This window comes from Rattus rattus, chromosome 10, assembly GCF_011064425.1.
Source record: "Rattus rattus isolate New Zealand chromosome 10, Rrattus_CSIRO_v1, whole genome shotgun sequence".
In the NCBI taxonomy this organism is placed as follows: Eukaryota; Metazoa; Chordata; class Mammalia; order Rodentia; family Muridae; genus Rattus; species Rattus rattus.
The window spans coordinates 10,094,756-10,119,290 of record NC_046163.1 but is presented as its reverse complement, the minus strand read 5'-3'; the positions used below and the strand labels follow the sequence as shown (position 1 = coordinate 10,119,290).

At 42.3% G+C, this 24,535-nt stretch overlaps 1 protein-coding gene across 1 annotated transcript in view; it reads left to right on the top strand.

Annotated features, from left to right (window-relative positions):
* Positions 1 to 24,535, top strand: part of Nckap5 (NCK associated protein 5) — a 555,868-nt gene that overhangs the window by 208,304 nt on the left and 323,029 nt on the right. The window contains exon 4 of the mRNA XM_032914699.1: positions 11,322 to 11,409. Within this exon, the coding sequence (XP_032770590.1) occupies positions 11,322 to 11,409 (88 nt within the window). The remainder of the gene's footprint in view (positions 1 to 11,321; positions 11,410 to 24,535) is intronic.

The window sequence follows — 24,535 nt, the reverse complement described above, 5'->3', positions numbered from 1 at the left end:
GAGAGGGTGCTGAGGGTCCAGAGATGTGAAGAAGGACACCAAGACAAGAGTCTGATCAAGGCAACAATTTTATTTTTTCCCCAAGGCTGAATTTATACCATAACAGGGGTAACAGAGGGAGGGGGGGAAGTGTGAAACGTTTCCACAGGCCAAAGACACAGTATTCGTGTGGTCAGCTGATGTCAACTGGATGTCAGAGGTCACAGGTTTGTCATATCTATTAGTCAGCAGGATGTTGGTTTTTCAGAAAGGTTACAGGTCATCACATTGGGTATCTTGACGTCAGATGTATTTCTCAGCAAGGTCAGAACTTTATCATATCATTATTCATCCTGACCACCAGATTTGTATTAGTCTTCTGCAACTGGCTGGGGATTTTCCATGAACCCAGTCATGCTTAACTCTAATCATAATAATAACATCAATAATGGAAGGTTTCAAGGGCATCACTCTCAACAATTCAGTGGCTAGTGCTCAACTAGCTTTCCTACGTAGCCCAGGAGCAGCTGAGCAGGGAATGGAACTACTTATGGTGAGCTGGGTCTTTTAGTATCAATGAATGATGAGCATAACCCTCCTCTATCCCCACAGGTCTTTGTGAGCTAGGCAATTAGGTCAGGTTACTCCAGGCTGCTGTGTCAAGTTGACAAAAATGAGTAGAATTGATCGGTTCCTCAGAATGTGTGTCAATAAGAAGTTACCGTTCTTCCTTTCTTCCTTTATTTTATTTTATTTTATTGGCTGTTTTATTTTATATTTACTGGCTGTTCTGGAACTCTCTATGTTGATAAGCTCACCTTGAGCTTACAGAGGTCTTCCTGGCCCTGTATCTTAAGTACTGGATGAAAGGCATGTACCACCATGCCTGACTAAAAATTTGGTAATTTTTTTAAGTCTCAGACATGGCTGGGGTTGTATGTTACACTCGAATGATCTAACCTATCTTGACTCTTACAGTAGGTTATTCTTCATATCATTGCCATCTACATATTGTACCTTTATTACACTTAGTCTTTTTTAATTGTCAAAGGAGTTTGGTTTCTTAGAGTTCTGGAACTTACCAAATAGGTTAAGACTGGCTGTCCAGGGAGCCCCAGGGCTACATCTGTCTCTGCCCCCTCAATGTTGGTATTTATTTTATCTCTAGGTTGAATGTGCAATGTTTCCCCATAGGTTCATGCGGTTTGAACCCAGCGGTTGCCACTGTTTCGGAATGGTGTAGAACCTCTAGGAAGGGGAGCATTGCTGGAGGAAGTGGGTCACAGCAGGGAGACTGAGATTTCTGAACCAAGCTCCTGTTCCTCTTCATGCTCTGTTTCCTGTGTGGCAGGCCAGATGGAGTCCTGCTCATGCCACCATGGCTTTTGCACAGAGTATTTGAACTCTCATTGAGAATAACCCTCATTCCTCTACATAGTTTCTTGTCAAGTAGTTTGTGTCAGGAGCAAGAAAAGTAAATGAATATGCTAAGTATTTACATAGTGTCAATTTGATAAGCTCCTGCTCCCAGGGAATCTATTTCCTCCCCTCCTTACACCTAAACACTAAAACAAGCTCTATTCAGATTTTATTAGACTCCAAAATAATTATGCTTAAAGACAACAAAAGCAAAACCAACCTAACACACATTGTATATTTTGTTCTGTTTCCTCCAGCACCTCTCTAGAGTAAGTGGGACCAGCTTTGAATTAGTTACTACTTTTGACTGTGACAAAATACCCAACAAAAGCCACTTAGGGAACAATTCGTGTATCTTGGCTCACAGTGCAAGAGTTACAGTCCATCATGGTGGGGAAAGCACATGAGCAGTTGCGTGAGACAGATGGGCGCGTTGCATCTGCGGTCAGGATGCAGAGAGATAAGGCTGGGGTTCATCTTGCTTTCTTCTTTTCATTTGCTCTGGGACTCCCACCCATGGGATGATTCCTCCAGTGAGGTGGGCTTTCTTGCCTCAATTTATTGAGTCTGGAAACTCTAACAGACATGCCCAGAGATTAGTCTCCTGGATGATTCTGGATCCTATTAAGCTAACCAGCAATATTAAACAGAAGTTTGTCCTACCCATAAAAAGGAAGGAGTATATCCAGAATTGTAGCCGGAAAAAGACATCTGAGGTCTTAGCTTTTGAGCTCAGCATCTGAATCATTACTGCCCTATGTGTATAAGTATTGAAGCTGGAGGGACATTGGTGACACAGTGTGCTTGTGGTGTGCTGTACTATACAGTCTCTGCTTCCTTCCCAGATGCTAGTTTGAAGACGCAAGTGTAGGAAGCATAGGAATTACCAGTAGATCCCATGAAGAATTTGTTGGTGTTTGGCATAGACCAAATCTTTGAATTCTTAAAGAACTTTTCCACCATAATTAAACCTTCTTTCTCACAAAATGTAATGCTGTAACTCCATTCCCAATATGGCCAGTTGTTGCCTTTCTCTTGAATATCCACCAAAACTTAATAGCAGGTAACAGTGGCCACTTAATGAGTATGGTGGATATCATTGAGATCCAGATGACTATTAATTTGCACCTAAACCTCTATTCTTCAATAGGAAAAATGGAAAGAGAGAAAGAAATCGTGTGTGTGTGTGTGTGTGTGTGTGTGTGTGTGTGTGTGTGTGTGTGTGTTCACCTTGGTGTCATTCCTCTTAGACACTATCTGAGACAGTATCTCTTACTAGCCTGGAGCTCACCAAATGGTCTAGACTGGTTGTCCATCAAGTCCAAGGATCTTTCCTTCTCCAGCTCCCCAGTGCTGCCATCACAAAACACCACAACCCTTGGCTTCTATTTTCACGAGTCCTGGTGCTTATGTTTGCAAGACAATCACCCTATAGACTCAGCTATTATCTCCCCAAGCCCCAGGCATACTTTGAAGCATAACAAAACGGAGAGTGTTGTAGGGGATGGTAAGGGCAATGACTTACAGTGAGGAGCCCAGTACAACAGGCAAGAGCCAGACTTCTTGGAGGCAATAGGTTCACCTGATTTCACACATCTGAATTCTCCCTCTGACTGCAGACCTGTGAGACCCCAGTGCACACTAAGCAGGGAAATCTACTCTACATTCTCTTTTGTGTTTTATGAGATGAATAAAATTGTGAACTTCTCATTTTAAGAAAAGGGAAAAACAAGGTCCTGAGTTGCTACATCCATTTTCTAGAATCTCCCACGAAGCCTCTCACCACATTAGAAACAGCCTTTCCTGTTACCGATGGCCAATAAACATAAATATGGAGACTATTGATTTGTCTGGTGTCTTCAAAGTTGAGTCATCTTAAGAATTCAGCAGTCTAAAGTCCATATCCAAATAATATATGTTTGGTAAAATAGTAATTTTTTGACATTCAAGGTATGTTTTACCAGCTTGTACTCCAAACATTTAACTCCAAACATTTAAACTTAAGCTGGATTTCTTTGTGGTATTGCTTTTTTTAAAAAAGGATCTATAAAATATATTACAGGGATGGGTTTGGAAATATTTACAAGTTTATAAGACTGGATATGAGGGCTGATGTCATTAATTTTATCTTGGTGTATGAAGTGTGTGTGTGTGCATGCACGCTTGTGTCATGTATGTGTATCTCAGTGTGTTTGTGTGCATGCCATGGCGTGTGGGTGGAGCAAGAAGACCTTGGGTGTTGATTCTTGCTTTCCAGCTTATTTTAGACAAAGTGTCTTTGAGGTTCGCTGCTGTATATGCTAAATTAGCTGGTCCATGGCCTTCCATGGATTCTCTCGACCCGGCCCCCCTTCTCACCACAGAAGCATTGGGTCACAGCTGTGTGTTGCCATGCCTGGCTTTACGTGGCTTTGGTTCTCAAATACAGGTCCTCAAGGTAACAGGGCAAGTGTTTTATCCTCAAACTCATTCCCCCGGCCAACATTACCCACTCTGTACTTATAAGGTTATCTTGGTAATTAGTACATTCCTTTAAATGCTCATTCCAAGTAAAGACATCTTGTGTTTCTGGGGCGTGGCCACTGTTTGCATTCGTATTATCTAAGCAAGACAGTGGCAGCTTGTGGTTTTACTTTTTTTTTTTTTGGTTGTACTTCTTTATGACATCCATTGGCCCACATGGTATTTTCTGTCTCCCTCCCTTGCAGGATGAGTGGAATTCTGCAAGCACACATACCCATAACTGTAGTTTTGCATTCTGCTGCGGGGAGTAGGAACACTTGGGATTTACTTGTTAACATTCAGAAGACTCTTTTGCACTCTATGTGGAAAATCGGTTTCGCCCCTGAATGCATAGCTGTCTTCTCATTCAACTGGAGCCCCTTCACATGGCAAGTTCCCCGATGCAGAATTCGCACAAGTCTGCCTAGGGAGAAATTTATGTGGCTTTCTACTCACAGAGCGATGGCCCCAGAGTGAATAAGATTCAGTGATTCCAATTGGGCCAGCACCTTTCGATCTGTTTGGAAATGTTGCTGCATTCCTGTGAGGGAATTAGAGCACCACAGTTTCCAGGCAGCATCAAGTGGAAATTCTTGCAAAATTTGATGCTGAATTAAAAGTATATATCATCTAGGGAAAAGATAAAAAGCTCCAGCTCTTTCCACAGAGCCAGTTTCTGGTTCGTTGGGGTTTTTAATTCTCTGTTCTCAGGGTCCCCATGACTATGGTGGTGGCAGATGGGCAGAGATTCAAATAGGAGCATCCAAGTCATACCCAGCCAGCGGATGGCTCCTGTTTCCATGGTTAAATGCACTCTCCTCCAAGGAGGGAACCTGTCTCCTCTAAGGAATAAGTTGATGCACAGTTGAGTCCCGTTCAGAAGCAGTGGTTTCCCAGCCAGCATTTTTGTTGTGCTTGTTCTTGGGGGAAGATTTGCACTGAAGTTAAGATAGTGGGCAGGGTGGGTCACTGAGGAAAGTCATCATAGCAGAATGGGGAAACGAAGGTTCAAGGGGAATGGGAGGCCAGGCAAAATGTGTCTTTTCTTAGGTGTTCTGTTTCTCTCCCCCATGTGTCAGAGAGATGGGGTATAATATCTTGGCCAGAGTCAACAGGAAAAGACTTCTCCTGCTAAAGGCTAGATCAAGAGCCCTGACCACTTTACGGTGGCACTGGCTGCCAACACTAATGAACTGGGCTGAAAGTCATGGATGTCAGTGTGCTCAAGAGAACAAGGCCTTGGATTTGTTTTACCGAGGAACAGTGATCCCAGCAGCTCAGCGCAAAGTGTCACAGCTAAGGCTGGAACATCTCTCTGGTGTAAGTCTATGGAAAGCAAAATGGCATGAATTTAGCTACATGTGAAAGTACTCATTGGCCAATTACTGAGGACCTACTCGGTAATGACAGTCACATGAGGCGGCTAGGAAGAAAAGAAAAGTTGTTTGAAAATGAGTCAGAACCTCTGACGTTGTGAAACCAGAGACCAGTGTGTGTGTGTGTGTGTGTGTGTGTGTGTGTGTGTGTATCAGCACATGCACACCTACGTGCTTGCACCTGAGTGTGTGTTAATGTCTGTGCAGAAACCAGAGGAAAACTCGAGGTCTTGTTCCTCAGACACCATCTGCCTGGTTTGCTGAATCAGAGCCTCTCACTAGCCTGCGGCTCACACAGTGCACTACACTGGCCAGAGAGCCCAGGAGTGTGTACGTCATCCTTGTCAGCACTGTGGTCATGGGTAGTTGCTGCCTTTCCCAATTGGATAAACAAACTGAGAAACAAACAAAGCCCCATAGTGTTGGAGACTGAACTCAGGTCCTCAAGCTCTCAAGGCAAGCAGTTTATGAACTGAGCCATGTCCTCGGCCCTCGGATGTTCATATTTTTATTATAAGATAGGGAGAGTCCAATCATCTGGAAAACTCAAAGAGAGGCTGTCCTTAGGCAGAGAAGAACTTAAGGTGTAGTTGTTTGATTTGTGTGGGATTTGGTTGGAATGAGAATGCCCTTTGAGGTAGAAATGTATTTCCTTGGATAGTTGGTTTTAAAAACTTCAACTGGTATTTATTTGGGCTGCAGGTTATAACAAGAACTATATATTAAAAATAACATGATAGGAGCTATCAGCACAGAAACCTGATTGTGGAAGAATCGTAATCTACCCGAAGGTGGAATGCTTACCTAGGAAGTGTGAGGTCCCAGCCTCAATACTTTGTAATGGAGAAGAAGAGGCAAAGCCCCTACACTTATGTCTGGAGACACGGTTTCTAATATGAGTTTCACTGAGTGAAGGTCTTCAGCGTTCACGTCATTTTCTGCTTGTAAATAAAGCCCTTAATATTTCAGAGTCAGGACAATGAACTATTTCCTTGGGGTTTGGGGGCCCCTGGAGATTTGAGTTCCATCCCTGGGACCTACATGGTGGAAGGATAGAACCGACAGCCTCACACTGTCCTCTGCTTCTAGAGTATCAGATGACGCATGCGTACACGCATGCTAAATAAATAGAGTATAATAAAGACTCCAGGCTCAGCTATGTTAGAACTAATTACATCTCAGTAAGTGTACATTTTTTTTCTTACAAGTTTTCATTTGTAAAAGATTCCTGACCAGTGATTGAGGCTAGAAGTGATTTAGTATCAGGTAGGGAGAATAAGGAGAGATTGCTTAAGGTCAGCGGATAAGGATAAAACTCACCCATAACCCCTTAGAAGGAAGCGAACACACTCAAACCTCTCTCTGACCAAGCCTAGGTTCCTAGGAATTATTGTCTTGTTTTCCTCACATTTGGGAAGCAGATGGTGGACTGTGAGAGGACTGGGAATCTGAACCCTCCTCATCAGATAAGCAAGGAAAGGAAACTGTCACAGGGTGTAAAGCCACTTCATGCTCTGTGATTTCTTTTCTTTCTCTTGTTATTTTCCCAGGCAAACAGAGATTTGGAAAATGAGAATTTTAAATAGGTACCATCAGGGAATAAATGACAGAATGCTCCCATCACATACAAAAGGCTTTTCTCTGTAACCACACTCATAAAGGTTATTTTAAAAATATTAACTTGATTTTTCTTAGCAGTGGTTTACAGGGTGCCCCGAAGCTTCCATTCTGAGCTGCAGCTCTAAAAAGCGATTGCTTTTGAATAACCCTCAAGTTGTTCCAAGTATCAATATTCCCAGTAATATTATTAATATTCCCAGTATTACTAAGGCATCTGGGTTGTATGAGATGGTCTTAACAATTTCTTTTCTGGCCCTCCTTTTTCTTTGCCTTTAAATTTTTTTTAAGTATAAAGCCAAAAAAAGAACAGAGAGGGATGAATAGGCATTTTTTTTCTTGATCTAGTGACTTCTGCAAAGAACTTCTAATTACATAGGAGTAGTAACTCAGCAAGGTATGCCGAGACAGTTTTAAGTAAGTAGAAGAAAAAACCAACATGGTTTTATTTTTGTTTTATATGGTGTGTGTGTGTGTGTGTGTGTGTGTGTGTGTGTGTTTGTGTTTCCTATGTGTATTCAAGTACATATATGTGTGCAGTCCATAAGTCAACCACAGGTTCTGTTCCTTTCCTCCTTCATTTTTGGAACAAGTTTTCTCACTGCACACAGAGTACACAGTTCAGCTAGGCTGGCTGGTCAGTGGATCCTAGGAAACTCCAGTGTTTGTTGCCTGGATTTGGGATCACAGACATGAACCATACCTGGAATTTTCAATGTGGTTTCTCGTAATTAAACTCTGGTACCTAGGCTTGTATTACAGTCACTTTCCCAACCGTTCCATCTCCCCAACCTGCTACCCAAGCTCAGACTACAGAGATGCATTTAAGTCCCATGGATGTAAATAAGTAAACTAAGGAGTGAAATGTGACACTGACCTTCTATGCAGATGGTAAAGTGCGTTCCAAGAAGTGAGTTCTAAGATGAGTGTCATCCCATGCAAACCAAGAAGGACACCATCACAGCCGCTTACCTCAGTGTCAAGAGAAAATCTGAGCAGACCATCGTCACATAGACTATTATTGTTCTCTGAAATGAATTTACATGGGACATATTTGAAAACTGAGCCATGGGTCAGGCAGGTCTAAGAACAATATCAGAACTGTATGATTTATGTTAGAGTTGATGAACACCATGGGAAGAACATCTCTCCTGTATAAACAGAATGAAGCTTTGGCAGGTAGTGCTGATCAGGTCTACCTCACAGGCCTGGGAACCCGTGGTTCCCTTTTCTCTCATTATGCCGTCTTCCTGTCTTCCCTCCCTTTCTGTTCATTTCTCCTTTCTTTCTTCCTTCTCCCCTCTCTATTTTCTTTCTTTCTTCCTTCCTTCCTTACTTCCTCTCTTTCTTTCTTTCTTTCTTTGCTCATTCTGCCTTCTGTCTCCCTTCCTCCCTCTGTTTCTGTCTCTGTCTCTGTCTCTGTCTCTGTCTCTGTCTCTGTCTCTGTCTCTCTCTCTCTCTCTCTCCCTCCCTCCCTCCCTCCCTCCCTCCCCCTCTCTCTCTCTTCTTTCTGCAGGCTTTAAGTCCTTCACTGATAAAATATAGTGTAGTTACCCATAGACTCAGCTTGGCAAAGTTGTTCTCGAAGAGAAGTCCTTAGTAGAAGTCTGCATTCCTGGAATATTTTCTTTACATATCAGTGAAGTCAAGCAGAAGGGGCTGCTGTGCTCAGGTCAGTTAGAAGGGGCTGCTGTGCTCAGGTCAGTGAACCTTGCTCATCCCCGTTTCCACCTAACCACAGCCCCTTAAGTAAGCCATCTAACCTTTCACTAACTCAGCTTTCTCATCTTCCAAGCAGATGTAATGATATTCCTAAAGTACATTAAAATGATTAATAGATGAGAGAGTTCTTCAATGAGCTCTGCTCAATTTTAAGCTATTAATAATTTAAGACTTGAAAATATAGGGGTGGAGCAGCCTTCCCTTTCCCCGCTGCCTTTTAATTTTGTTTCCTTTATCACTTCTGTTTTTCTGTCATACATGTGTATGCACATGTGTGCATTATATGCCAGCTGTTTTATGTATCTGCATTAAGTGTACGAACTGCAAAAGATAGAAAACATAAGATACTTATCTTTCTGAGTTTCCCTCAAGTCACTTAATAAGATTATCTCTTGTTTATGTTTCCGTGCAAACTATGTAACTGTTGTTTTGTATTTTTTTATTTTTAATGGTTGAAAAGTTTCCATCATGTATATAGACCCCATTGTCCTTCCCTCTTCCTTTACTATTGGACACTTAATTGAGTCCCTTAGTTTAGCTGTCATATTTCATCAATAAACATTGATGCTCAGGCATCCTTCTTGGTAGAACTTGGTTGAACACTGAAGGAGGGGCCCAAGGTCAGCATCATATATGCAGAGTTGAAATACACATGGACTACTCCTGAACCATTGTTAGTATGCTATCCTTTAGAAAATGAACTGACAGATATGAACTGTCCACTGACTAGCAACTTTATTTATAAACGAATGTGAGCATGAGAAATATGAGGCATAGCCACATAACACAAGTTATGGACTCTAGGAGACAGGACATGCATGTGTGAAATATTTGTGTGTTAAAGGGAGAGGTTTTTAAGGGACAAAGTGAGTGATATAGGGTATATGATTTCAGAGAAACTGGTTATGCATGAGGAAACATCTTGAGTGGATCATGATGCAGATCTGGAAAGTAGATGAGGTGTCTGTCTTTCATAAAGGGGACTCACAAAACAGCATTTAGCAACAACGTAAGTTAGTGTCCCATGGGGAAGGAAGTGTCACTTTGGGGATCATGGAGGTTGTATTAGTTACCTGTCTCTGTGCTACACCAAAACACCTGATGAACATAACCTAAGGAAGGCTTTATTTGGGCTCACAGTTTGAAGATACAAACCATTATAGGAGAAAGGGCGGTAGGTATCAATGCAATTCAGAGTGGCTCTCATCTCAGTTTTCCTAATCTATAAATTCTCTCTCACACATGTATAGACATTTCTTTTCCAAGATGGCTCTAGATCCTACCAAGTTACTACTTGAAGTTAACATCACGGAAGTCTTTGGACATAGGTATTTTAAGACGAGAAGTCTCAGGACATAGAACATGTTACAGCATAAGCTGTAGAAATACTTGTGAATCACTCTGAAAGATACAGCTGAAGATCTCCACTGAGTTGGCAAAGTTGTGAAACAATTTAAATTCTGTAACTGAAGGGTTACTCCTTAAGCAGGAAGGTAAAGGACTCCAAAATAGTTTCAGGAAGTTCCTAAAACTGACCAGATTAACCAGTTCCTTCCCTGCCGGCATAAGCAATAAAAAGCTGAGAACCACCCCCCCCTCCAGCTAAGTGAAGCCAAGCTACAAAGAAGGCCTCCCAAGCCAAACAAAGCTACAAAGACTCTCCTACTAGATCAGCTGCCTGGAAAATGCAGAAACCAGCCCAATGCTGGAAGAGGTTTAGAGCAAGCAAGGTACCTGAATAGGACACTCTTTCAACCTGCTGAACTGCCTGTAGGCTGTGAAGTGTGCTCCAAGTTCCCAGTTTTGTAAGCTGTCAACATGCTGGGGTAGGCTTTGGTCGTGCAGCTGTCTGTGCGTCCTTTCTGGTCCTATATGTAACTCCAATAAAATTCATCAGTTCACCAAGTTGGACTTCGGTGGTTTCCATACTTTGGTCTGTTATAGGCTTCCTATCTGGGGTAAGTAGACATGTGTCTTGCATCCCCCCAGGAATAGTTTTGTCATACAAGATCTGTTAACTTGGCAAATTGATCAAATGGAGATTGAGTTTGGGATATTGTAGTGAATTCAGAAGGACAGGTTATAAGGGAAGAGAGAGGCTAAGGAGATGTATACATGTGAGTGCAGATACCCAAGCCAAGAACAGAATGACTGTAATGATGTTCCCACATTTCCCATTGTCCCTTTCTCCTTTGCTTACTCTCTCTCTCCCTTCTTGCCTATGTTCTTTCCTTTCTTCCCCCTTCCTTTCCTCCATATGGCTCCCTCCCTCTCTACCCCATTTCATCTTCCTTCCTTTCCTTCCCCTCTCTCCATCCATCCATCCCTCTGTGTGCCCACCTCTCTCTTCTCTTCTCTTCTCTTCTCTTCTCTTCTCTTCTCTTCTCTTCTCTTCTCTTCTCTTCTCTTCTCTTCTCTTCTTCTTCTTCTTCTTCTTCTTCTCTCTCTCTCTCTCTCTCTCTCTCTCTCTCTCTCTCTCTCTCTCTCTCTTTCTCTCAATTAAACCCAAAGCTTTGTATATCTTAAGCAGCTATTTTACCTCCAAACTCTATTCCCCATTCCTCAAATCCTTAGCTTAGGGAATAAAGGAGAGAAGAAAGACACTGACTCGTCTAAGCTTGGGAAGTATGCCCCAAGAAAATGACTGACAGCCCCATGTTAGTGGGAAACCATCTTGAAGAATGTCTTCATGTTTCTGTTTCTTAGAATGGAAGAAACTGTCCGAAGTCTGTTGCAGAGCCAAGGATCTCCAGAGCAGAAAAAGGAAGAACCTGCTAAGATCACAGCCTACCAGGTACGCCATGTTTCTGTGTCTTGGCTGGATACCAATGTGTTTGGTTTGATTTTCTTCCTGGGATTCATGAAGGCACCTTTATTTTGAGGTATCTTAAACATGTTTATTTATCCCAATGTTTCCTAAAGTGCCACCTTTTGACAGTAGGTTCTAGATGTGCCTGGAGGGTTGGACAGGCATCATGTTGTCCTGTTTTGTGGAGGTGGAAGTGGTCTGTTGACCTGCTTGAGGTATATGATATAGGCTTACTTGAAGAGCGTTTGTAGGAACTAGAGCTGGAAGCCTGTAGGAAAGCCTGAACATTAGAGAATGGAGGGTGGGCCACTCCAGGCTGAGGAGCTGCATGTGTGAGGAACAGAGTAGGCCTGTGGAGCCTCGAAGATCATAGTGACTGACAAGAGAATGGCTGGGACTCACTAGATGAACAGCATAGGGTGATTATTGAGTTTTCCAATTAAAACTGAGACTCTGACTCAGAAAGCATGATGGAGAATAGAATGATTGAGGTTGACCTATGGCCGTCCCATGCATAGACATGCAAATGCATACACAAACATGTACATATACACCAAAATGAAGAGTTCTATCAACCCAAAATGGTGTCATTTGTTCTCCTTCATAGATCACTAATAAAAGTACATTTTCAGAACTCTTTCCTCTCTATACCTCAGTCTGTTAGTTCCTAGAGCGAAAGGAGTTATTAATTTGAATTCAAGGTACACAGAAGTGGGTATTTTGTTCATTGTGCTTGTGGGCTTTACGATCATATATGGGTTATAAAAAATACAGAGATCACATTTGATCACTCAGCAAATACTTGGTTTCTGAGACACAGGCATGTCCATAAATGGGCTTGGCAGCACTAAGTTCCTTGTACGTTCCCTTTATTCACCAATTATAGTGTTGTAAAGATGGTGCAGTGGTGGTACAGCTTATGTAAGATGCAGCTAGTGGATCTCCTGTTATGCATCTTTCTCAGGTCATGTACTGAATTTTGTACAATAGCCGGGAAATTTGGTCCTTCTTAATATGGGATATCTTTACTCCACCTGACATAGATTTTCTAACCTGTACCATTTTTCTGGATGGAGCCACACACACGTGTGAAAGTTCAACGTCTGGGAAAGCTGTAATTTGCTTGGGTTTCCTGGGTGGTGCAAGTGTTTGTCTGGAGACTTCTGTTGTCATTTACTATGGAATAGCAGAGCCATAGTACCTGGTGTTTGAGCTCTATACCTATTCTTTTGCACACATTAAATAGGGTCAGATTTTCTTTGCTGGGTACCTTCCTGAGTACATTGCATAATATCGTCCTTGTGTGAAGTAGAGCTTTTCTTATTCAATGTGAATGCAGTCAAAATACAATAGGTATTTCTGCCTAAGATTTGAAGAAATGCTCCTGTGCCACTTTCACCATATCTTTTTAATTTAAATGATTTTCATTATCTCACATTTTATGTATAAAGTCATTTGTGTGCAAGTGCACATGCTTGTGTATGTACATGTACCTATATGCATGTACCTATGTGTGTACCTGTATAATTCTATGTACTTGTGTATAGCTGTGTGTATATATATATATGTGTACACATATGCACACATGTACATGTGTGTGAGATGTGCCTCTTTGTACAGGTGTATATGGTTTATATGGTATACATGCACACGTATGCACATAGAGGCTAGAAGACAACCTTAGCTGTTATTCCTTAGGCTTTGTCCATTTACTTGTTTGTGACAAGGTCTCTCACTAGCCTTGAACTTGCTAATTCAGCTATGCTGGCTGGCCAGGGAGCCCCTGTCATCCATGTGTTATACTCTCAGTGCTAGGACTAAACACATGCAACTCTTCACCTGGGTGTTTAAATGTGTTCTAGTAAAGCCAGATGGCCTTGCATGCTCTCATCTCAAGAGACCCTGTCCCCTGCCCAGAACTTCCCATTCTCTATAGACCATCACTTAATATGGGCACAAATCAGGAATCCTGTGCCTACTTCCTAGTATATAAAGACCAGCTCTTTTGTCAAGGTACAAATGGTTGGTATCATAAACTCTATTAAGATTGTGTGTCCAGCATCCTCTAAAGTGGATATTCTTGTGTCTACCTTAAGCTGGTGCCATAGATAACTATTGAGTCCCAGATATTTCCAGGTGTCCTGAGTGCCATTACATAGAACCACTGTGTGTTGAGGTTAACCCAGATCAAAAACTCACTGTTTCAAAATTACTATAAATGGATAGGGACTGGAGAGATGACTCTACTTGTAAAGTAGTTGTGCAAGCAGGGGACCTGAGTTCCATGCCTAACACCCATGTAAAAGTCAGGTGTGGTAGCACACACACTTGTCATGCCAGCACTGGGGAGGCAGAGTCCGCAGGATCCTTGGACTGCACAGGCCTGCTAGTGCAGTTCAACCAATGACACCCAGGCAAAAGAAACCCAGTCTCAAAAAACAATACAACAAAGACAAGATGAAACAAAACAAAAACAACAAGAAAAAGAACCAAAACATTGTAGATGGCTTCAGGGAAGCAACCAAAATTGGCCCCTGACCTCCATGTGGATAAGTCCACATGTGAACACACACCTGTACTTGCACTCATACATACACTATGGAAGGAAGAAAGTCACAAGCATGTAGGACAGGCAGTGGTAGCACTCACGTTTACAGCGGAAGTGCCAATCCTTGAGAGATGGAGCCATTATCCATATGTGCTCTTGTGTTCACTGGGATGGGCTCATTTCTCTGGGGAGGAATGCAAGACATGAGAAGTTTTTCTTCAGGGGACCCCGGTGTCTTCATCTGCTTCCCTCTCTCTTTAACTCTGTGGCTCCTACTCTCTGGATATTCCAGGCGTACTGACAAACCATGCTACAATTGCACACAAGAGAGAGTCATGGAGCATCTGTGAAACAGAGCAACAGTTAGGAGGCAGACACATTGCCTCTCTGTCTACCATGATGCGTACCCACGGGCAGCCTGGATGTACTTGGATACTCATAGCACTTGTGATGAATTGGCTTTTCACGGGCCCCTGTGTCCCCAGCTGCCTGTATGCTTCTCCGTTTTAGCTGCTGTACTCCCTCGTGCTCCAACTTCCTTTAAAAAAAAAAAAGGAATGTGAATTGAATCACATAAGTTAATTCATTAAAAATGTGACAGCCAAATGGGACGAGGAACAAGACTTTGGACCTCACACAGAAAGTCTCTGTGTTCCTCATTTTTCATGCTTTAGAAAGAGTTTGGAACTAAATTGGGGAATTCCAAATATAAATGTCCTCAGCGGGCTATAATGTTGTTAAAATGACACAAGAATAAGATGTCAAATGCCTTCTTGAGAATTCTATTCTGTTTGCACACTTAGAAGTCAACACAGGGAGAGAGTTCTTGTTTCTGTTCCTTTTGTCTATGTGTGCATGTATATTTATGTGGGGGTATACATGTAGATCTATGTGTAATAAAATGGGGGACAGAGGTCAGTTTTGATGTTGTTCCCCTGGTGCTGATTACCTTTTGGAAACAAGGTCTTCCCAGGCCTGGAACTTGCCAGGTAGGGTAGGGTGGCTGACCTGTAAGTCCCAGGGCCTGTCTCTTCCTTTGCTGTACTGGGATTGCAAGCATCTGGCATTTGCTTGGCTTTTCATCAAGCTGGGTGCTAAGAATTGAACAGAGGTCCTTTTAGTTGGCATAACAGGTAGCCATAAAAGTAGAGTAGAGATCGAGTCCAACAAATTAAATGGTCGTCGCAGTAGAGAATTTACAGAACTCTGGTCATTCACAAGGACTAGAAGAGGGATCACACTGTTGGCGTTTGGCTTACTTGGTTGTTCCATTTTCTCTTCTTGGATAGCCCTATAATCTGAGCTTCCAAACATGGGCATCATGAGGGCACCTCGTCCTCCATCCACGTCTAAATCAGCCTAGAATTCTCATGGATTGCCCTTGGGTAACTTTGATTAGTTTACATTAATTGTGTAAACTAATAAGCATCGCAGTGACATTTTCCTATACACATATTATGCAGGTGACCATATTCACCCCTTCTGTATTTTATAGAAAAAAATTCCACTCTATGCCACTTGGTTCAACATTGTAATTACTTTGTTCATCCTTAAGTAATTCTTCAAAATAATTACAAGGTATGATTAATTATGGAGAAATGCCCCATTCCTGGTTATCCTAAGATGCGTTCATCTCAAAGATAAGTGTTTAATATTAATTAATCCTTCCGTGTGGGAGTACAGGGACAGACATATCATGGCACATGCATGGAGATCAGAGGACAACTTGAGTCAGTTCTCTCCTTTCAGTATGCTCTGAGCTACGATGTCTCCCACTCTGTCACGGCCCTGTGTTCCAAGCTAGCTAGCCCGTGAGCTTGCTGATCATTCTCCCATCTCTGCCTTGTCTATTCCCCAAGAGCACGGGGAATATAGATGGGCATGACCACATCCTGCTTTTTACACGGGTTCTAGGGATTGGATCTGATGAAGCATCTCCCAGCCTGAGATATACATGTTAATCTGTTTTACACTGAATGTTCACAGCAATGTCTGGGACCCCAACACTGCTGCTTAAGGCCAGCCTGGGAGAATTGTTGATTTTTGACGCGTTAGTTATAAATGCCTTTCCAATGGACTACAACTCATTCTGTAGGCAAGGATGGCCTTCTGACCATCCTGCCTCCACTCCTCGGGGCTAAGATTACAAGTATGCACCACTGTCTCCTGTATATGCGTTACTGGGGTGGACCTGAGGGGCTTTGGATGCTGCCTTTGAACAACCGTGCTTCATCCATAACCCTTATAGTTATAACTCTTACCAAAAGCGATGGAAAATTTGTTATCTCAAACTTTGTTTTCCTTTTACCATCATGATTTAAGTTTACTCAGAGATGCAAAACCAAAACTGTTAGTACCCCACACAGAAAAGTCAGAATTGAAAAAAATATGTTCCTTAACATTAAAAGAAAGAAGAAGCGGCTTTCTTTGAAAGCATCTTTAATAACCATATTCAGGGCATAAATGTACATTTTTTTCAAACTGTTACCATGATACTCTTTTCTTTTTCACAAACAAGGCAGCACAGCAAAAATTAAAGCGTGTGATTTGTAAGTTAGAAAGGCCTTGCTTTCTGGTTCTTCACAGCCTTGTCTGAGTCTTGATATCACTTACAGAACTAACCGTGGAGTCAGCTCCATGGCCACAGCCCTGAATCTACTGAATTAAAGCCGTGATCATGGCCTGCTGCTTGGTTCTGATGTCTTCTGCGACAGAACAATCTAGTACTTTCTGTGGTCCACAGTGGTTTGCCTGGGAACCAGGGAGATGCTTGAATACTGCCCCATTCCAATCACAAGTTTCCCTTCCTATTGTGGGAGACAATGAAGTTGAAGTTTGGAGCGGAGTTCTCCTCACAATCCCTAGCCTTCTTAAGCACATGAGCACCCACACCCGCACGCATACATGCACGTGTGCATGTGTGCACAGACACACACACACACACACACACACACACACATACACACACACACACACAGCATGCATTCTTCAATACTGAGTGGTTCCTACATTTACTTGTTTTGGTATACACCCTGACAGTCACATAGCCAAGAGAAGAGACGCCACTGTGAATCATAGGAGCTATTTACAAAGGGTTTCCTCTTTTTCCGTGCCATTTAAATTGCTATTACATTTATTTACCTATCTCCTTTATCTGTGCAGTTGGGGGTGGAGAAGGAATCAGGTACTGTTGCACACCTATAGAGCCCAGAGGACAGTGTGCACGAGCCTGCTGTCTCCCTCCGTGATGTGGGTCCTGGGGATCCAGCGCACACTAGTCATCCGGTATCTTTATCCACTAAGCCACCCTGTTGGCCCACTTTTACCATTTTTATTTTAACCTGAAGAAAAGATATAAAACATTGATGAGCAGTAAATTCATCCAGTACACATGTACAAACTAAGGGGGAAAAAAATGGGATCTAAAGTTCTGCTGTTTGTAGAGAGAGTAGAGAAGTCTTGGCACAGTTATTTATAAAATGATAAATAATTGGGATATGAAATATTTTTAGTGAGTGCTGTTATTTATGTCTGAGGCCTATAAACTTAGGAAGACTCTTGATTCTGCGCTGAGAGATTTGCCCTTTTCTTAGAATCTCTCTGAACTCTGAATTGCTGCTGGAGTGGAGAAGGTGCTAAATGGAGTGTTTTTATTATGTGTTAAGTTTTAAAGGACTGAAATGATCCCTTGAGGGAGCAATTTTTTTAGTTCCTCTTTTGCTTGGTTCTAAGCAGTGTCCTTTATTCACAGAAGGTCAGATCAAAGTATGTGCTTTGATTCACAATAGAAAAACACACTGCCCTTTGTTGAGGGTGGACGTTCATTTTCCTTTTGATGAGTATACAAGATGAGTTTTATGATTTTGTACCTAAAGTAATTACTTCTCAGAATTCTAGAATTTTCTAAAACAGTCTCATTTTAGGAGTAATTTCTTCTTGCTACAATAACTAGTGATTTTTTTTGAACTCATAATCCCAAAGTCATGCTGATGTGTGTGCGTGCACAAATGCTAGTATGTGCATATGTGTTTGTATGTGTGCACAGGTAACCGCAGATATGTGTGCCTGTGCTTGTGGAGGCCAGAGAGTAACATCCAGTGTCATCCCCCTCGGACACTGTTTCCCTACCTTTTTATTTGGCAGGGTGAGCATATCTGGTTGTCAGAGGACAACTGCCAGGAGTAGCTGTTTTCCTTTGACTGTGGAGTGAGGGTGTCCCCTAGATCAAACTCAGGTCTTAAGGATCAAGTGTTTGTATCTGCTGAGACATCTACTGGGTGCCACCAGCTTTTGTGAAACAGCATTTCCTCGTGGCCTACAGCGTTCTCATTAAACTAGACTGGCTCACCCAGTAAACCTAAGGGACCAAGCCAACTCTACCTTTGTAGCCCACAAGCACACTACACTACGCTGGCACTAATCTTTGAAACAAACTGAGGAGTTCCCCAAGAGCATTACAACCTACCTCATTCTCAAGAATTTCACTGTTCTTCTGAGTTCTGATTCTATTTCCTCATTCTTAATTTCCTCCTAAACCTGATAGTCTGACCCGTAGACTTTTACTAGTGGGTATTTTAAACCTTGAACTGAATTCTCATTGAGTTAAAGTAGAACAGGTTTTCCCCTCTGAAACAGATATAACCTATAAATGACTGCTGCCCTGGAAAGATGCATTCCCAGCTCACTTTAGCACAAGGCTAGACTTTTCTACTGTACTCAGATATCGTATAGGTCAGCAAGGCCCAGGTACAAAAATCTAAAAGATGGTGCTCTTTGGTAAGTGTGTAGCTTGGGTAAATTGAGATGCTTGAGATTGTTAAATGGGCTTATCAGTTCTATCTTCCTTTTGGGAGACAAATGAGTTTGAACAGAGCCAAATCGTAGTATCCATGCTTGAACTTTGACCTACCTCTTTAACTCACCCCAGGCTAACACATTGGGCTTAAGTTTTAGGAATTGACTTACTGCTGATTCATGAAGGTAGAAACAGTCTCATAGAGGGTTCACTCTTTTAGAATGAGGAAATCATAAAGGAGTAGAAAGGGCTAAAGTAGCCCTCCTTATTCATTTTGTTTGCAGAGTGACTATAATCATAAGAGGAGAATGGTTTGGGTGAAAGGCAAGAGGAATGGGATCTTAACAGAGGTTTGTTAACTTACTGAAGCCCTTGCAAGATCAATGTGTTAACTGAATGACAGCCACATCTTGAGCAGTGTCATGGGCTTCATGAGTTTCAAAGCTTGGGCCTAGGTATTGCTCAGCACGTTGTAACCTTGCATGAAGTGACCATCTATTCAAAAATGCCTTCCTTGGGACTCAACAGCAACCAAAGGCCTTAGGCTGTGATACGATTTTCATCTAGTCTGGTCTCAACATATAATATGCTCCTGTCATTCCTCAGCAAGTAACCTGGCTACTCATGTCTTTGATAGTTTTTGTTTCCCAAGTGATTTAATGTGTGGGAATCATTGTGACTTGTTCAGTTCCTCGATGATAATCTGGGTATGGCTAGAATTCACTAACAGAACAAAACTGATCAGATTGCTGTGTATTAGAGGGTTATTTATTTGATTTGGAGAGCCAGACAATGACTGGCTCATCAGGGAGGCCAAATCTACGGTAGTTGCTGAATCTATGAGGCTGGACAGAGTGAAATGTTGCAAACAAAGGGATATGCTCCAAGAAAGACTGTATAATCTGAACACTTGCTTCCTCTTCAGTGGCACCATTAAAGAACCATTCAGAGGTAAAGCCTTGGGAAAGGAAGTACGTCATTGGGATGGGCTTTGATGTTTTATAGTCTATCCCCACTTCTTGTTCCTTGTATGTGAAGTTTCCCATGTGAAGAGTAAGTGTGACCACTCTGCTTCCTGACTTCAAGGCCAGACTCATGCTCCTACTACCATGGTTTCCCTGTCACTATGGACAGTATCCCCTCTGAAACAGGGATTCTGTTTCAGAGAACAGAATGTTTCAGAACATGGCGTTCTAAGCAACTGAAAAGTAGCTGTTACACCCCAGGAGATGGTTTGTAATCAGCTGATCCTTATGTTGAGAGCCCAAGGAAAGATCTCAAAGGAAGTCCAAACTATGCTCTCAGGGAAATACAGGTGGTATTTTTTTCTTTTCACACACCCAAGATCTTTTCCTTTCTCTGTGGTAGTTAGAGTTAATTGTTTAATCTAACATGGTCTAGACACATTTGATAGGTAGGTCTCTATGCGTGCCTATGGGAAAACTCACCTTCATTGTGGGTAGAATCATTCTTGATCTGGATAAAATGGAAAAGGTGAGATAAACGGCAGCATCCTCTGACCAGATGCAAAGTGACCAGCTTTTTACTGCCTCTAATAGCATTGAGATTGACTGGGGGAGGAGATGATAAATGATTCGTAACCCGCTAAGACTTGCCTTACCTTTGCTGCTTTCGGAGTATGCAGGTTGTGCTAACATGTCCCTGAACGTAGTCAACTCTTAAAAAGTGGAGATGCTGAAGAAGTCTGGTAAGCATTGTAGTCTCCCTGTCCTCCATCTCTGTCAGGCAGCAGCCTCGCTCAAATGTGAATAACACTGGGTGATTCCTTTTGCACAGAACTCGTGGAAGTTAATATGAGCAGAGAACAATCAGATACCAGAGAACTCAGGGAACATTTAGGATGTTCCATGGATAACCACAGTAGTCCTGTGAAGGGCACCTACTAATAAACCAAGTTCACGGCCCCTTAAGCCCACTAAAAATCATGTCTCACCATGGTTTTTGTTGCCGTCCCTGCATAAATGAGTGGCCACGATTCTTTCTGCTTGATTTTGTTGTCGGATGAGATTTCCACCCAAATGTGTCCTCTTTTGGTAGATTTGATAACTCACTTCTAATCCATTTTGTTGTGTACCAAATTAATTGATTCACTAATGAATTAGCACAGCAATCCCTTTGTCTGCCTGCTAAGGCGAAGTTGATGCCTTAGTCTGAATGAGGAAGTTTCTGCTGTAATTACAAGTGATGATCTGAGAACAGCTCCTTTGCAAATACTCTACAATCTATTGTATTGCATTTACAAAATAATTTGTAAACATGCCCTCAAGATATAAATTAGGCTGTATTTCTCTTGGGTCACTGTATTTGATTTTCTTTCCAAGCCTTCTGTTATTGCATTTTTCTTCTTTGTGTATTTTTAGCACTTCTTTCCTTCTGAGCATCTCAACATTACCTCCAGGGAATGATAGTGAGAACAGGCACAGAAATAATTAATATCTCCTTTGCAGTCATTTGATCCACATGTTAGCCTTTTCCAATAGCCAGACCAGGAAGTTAAGTTTACCTCGTCCTGGAGGAAGCTTCATTTTGCACAGGCAGCTGGCTTTCCGAGTGTTGTACAGTAAGTCAGGTGGCTGTGGACTAGGTTCCATACTTTGGTGGGGATAGTACTAATTGTATTCTGTACCCATATTACTCAAACTCAGCCATGTCTGGCAGTCACCTGTACAGCTTTAAACATTACCCATCTTGAGGGGGTAGATGGTCTGGTGGGCTAAGTGCCTCACGAGCAAGCGTGAGGACCTACTTGAGTTTGGTTCTCTGAACCTGTCTGGTGCCTCATGCTTGAAAACCCAGTAGTGTGGGGGCAGATCCATGGCCAGCCATGAAGCCTATTTGACAACAAGTTCCAGGCCACACACTTGCACACATAAATACATCACACACATTCGTGCACATGCATGCGCAACCCCCACCACACACACACACACACACACACACACAAATACATATGCACATTCATGCGTGCATGGACATGCACACAATCACATTATGCATGCCCTGCTCATACTCCAGGGACTCTGAACTAATTAGCTTGGGTGTGGCCTGAGCATAGGGATTTTCATAATTCCCACATCTTTAGCAGGGCAGCAGGACAGTTCAACTTTGCATGTTGCTTTCTTGCTAACTGAAGATGGCTACAATCAGGTATTATCTTCATTTCCCTGATAGCAGTATTTCTCTCAGAGTATCCAGTCCTGTCCCTTTTGTATAGGAGACATTGAGCTTCTAGGGAAGGAAGAAGTTGAATTGGTTCCTGGAAGACAGTAAACTTTAAATAAATGAAAGTACCTTTGGTGCTATGGGAACTCAGAGGAAGCAGATAATCATAGGTATTCTGATAAGAGAAAGCCAAGGATCATGGGTACTCTGATGGCAGATGACAGAGGAAAATGGCCATTGTAGGACAAGGAAACAGAAGACTATGGGTACTCTAATGAGAGATAGCAGCATGATTATGGAGGCAATGAGGATTATAGAATATTCTGGTGAAGGAAGCAGGAAACTGTGAGTTGATTTGATAACTCCAGAGACAACAACCTAATTTCCAATTGACAAACTTACAGGTGTGTAGCATTCCCAAAGGTATGAGAGCTATGGAGACATCATCCCAGCCATCCCCAGAACATGCCTTGGTAGTGAGCTTCCTGCTCCAGAGTCAGTGTACAAAGTGTACACATATCAGGGTGTCACTCAGGAAAATGATGGTGTATGCCTGGCCCCATACAACCATTCCAGACAGAATGAGTGAGATGTAGTAGAATGATCATAGGAAGCATATCCTTGAGAGAAAACTCAGCTGTGGGAAGGGTCTAATGGACAGCACTGTAAAATGAGTTAGTAAGAGGAAATCATAGATACAAAATAGATACACACAAACAAAATGATAAAATTCTAAATTTGCCTTTATTAGAGTTTCCTCCCAACTTAACTTCAGGCCTTATGTCCTTTTGAGAGACCTAACTGTTAAGCCAACGTTAGAGTTAACCAAATGAAGACATTTTTCTTGTTATACCAGAAGGCCCTGGAAAGGCAGAGGTTATAGACAGAGAGATTCCAGGGCCTGGCATCATACTTAAGCCCTCTGTTCAAACAGCTCTGGACTTCTACACAGAGCTGAGTTTCCAGGCTGTCCTAAGCCATTCTGATTCTTCCACCAGTACCTGGGAAAGTCTTTGGTTCACAGTGCCTTCTGGGGTTTGGGTTGAGAGAGAGATGGACAACTGAGCACCATCCTTCCTGCAATGTGGGAGTCAGGCAGGAGGCCTGGGCTCATTTCTGCTAGGCTCTATAGGATGATCACACATCTCTCTTATAGATCAGGTGACTTAAAAGGGCTGGGATAATCTCTTATTTCCTGTAGTGGCAAAGATATAAACAGGTGATATTTATGACATTTTTTTGTTTTGTCCTGTTTATGTGGACTGTGTTACCAGTTTATTGTAGGGAGGCCAGAGGAGAGTCTTGGCTGTCATTCATCACATATCACACATTTGTTTTGGTTTATGGATAGGGCCTCTTACTGACCAGGAGCTTGTCTAGTTTTCAAGCTAATGAGTCCTTGGGCTGCTCATTTCTGCTTCTCCAATACTGGGATTGCAGTCAACCTGTTATGTGTATGCAGGCTCTGGGGATCAATCTCAGATCCTGCTGCTTGCAAGGCAAACACTTTCCTGTCTGAGTTGTCTTCCCAGACCTGTGTTTTTCTAAGGACAAGTTCAGGTGCAGTAGATGAGGGTCAATCACCATGTAGAGAGGAAATGGACTTAGAGGCCTTGTGGAAACATTAGAAAACATGGCAGGGATTTGAGGTCACTGTATCTCAGAGCTGAGAGTCCTCTCTCACCCCCAACTCCCACTGATTTTACATGCAAGGAAATGACACCCATATCTATCTAGATTAACAGCAACCACTCTACCTCTGAGTCCCAGACTTGAATCTCAGACCCAGCTCACATCATCAGCAGAAAGTCCCCAAGGTTACTTGACACTAAGATGACCACTGGGTAAATGCAGTTGGCCATTTCTTATGGAGAAAGTTAGAAGGTCTCTGGGAGAGCCAATTATCTTGGAACCCCAATTTGCCAGGTTATTTCTCTTTAAATAGCCTGAATTTTTTTGATATGAAAAAAATTGTTTATTCGGGTTTCAGATGAACTTCTTAAATAACTCTTCCATATTCTGATGTCTCTAATTGGTTTTAGGATTCTATTAATGTTTTTGATAATTTCTATAAATCTCCTTCCCTCTTACCGAGGATGAGTCACCTGGCCCCTTTGGAGCTGTTTCTGCCTCTTGGCTCCCACTGAGGCTGTGAGTGGCTTGACAGGATCTACTTCCCACTCCATGACAAAGAGACACCTCACCTGAGGACTTCCTGACATTTCCAGGGGCTGGGGGATAAAAATAATAGTTTGAATGTCAAAAAACACACCAGGACAGTATTAGGAGCTGAATTTCTTCTGGAAAACTCCTCAAACTATTGAGTCTCACCATCTCTCTCTAGAATTTTGCCTCATAAGTGGCCAGGTGTTATCTGAATTATACTAAATAAAATGCAGTGTTTGCATTTTAAGTTCTATTTAGGTACAAGTAGGTGAGCTTCTCTCTCTCTCTCTCTCTCTCTCTGTCTCTCTCTCTCTCTCTCTCTCTCTCTCTCTCTCCTCTCTCTCCCACACTCAACATTAAACATTAAACTAAATTTTCCATCTGTGACCTTCAAAAGTACATGTGATCTCCAAACCCCT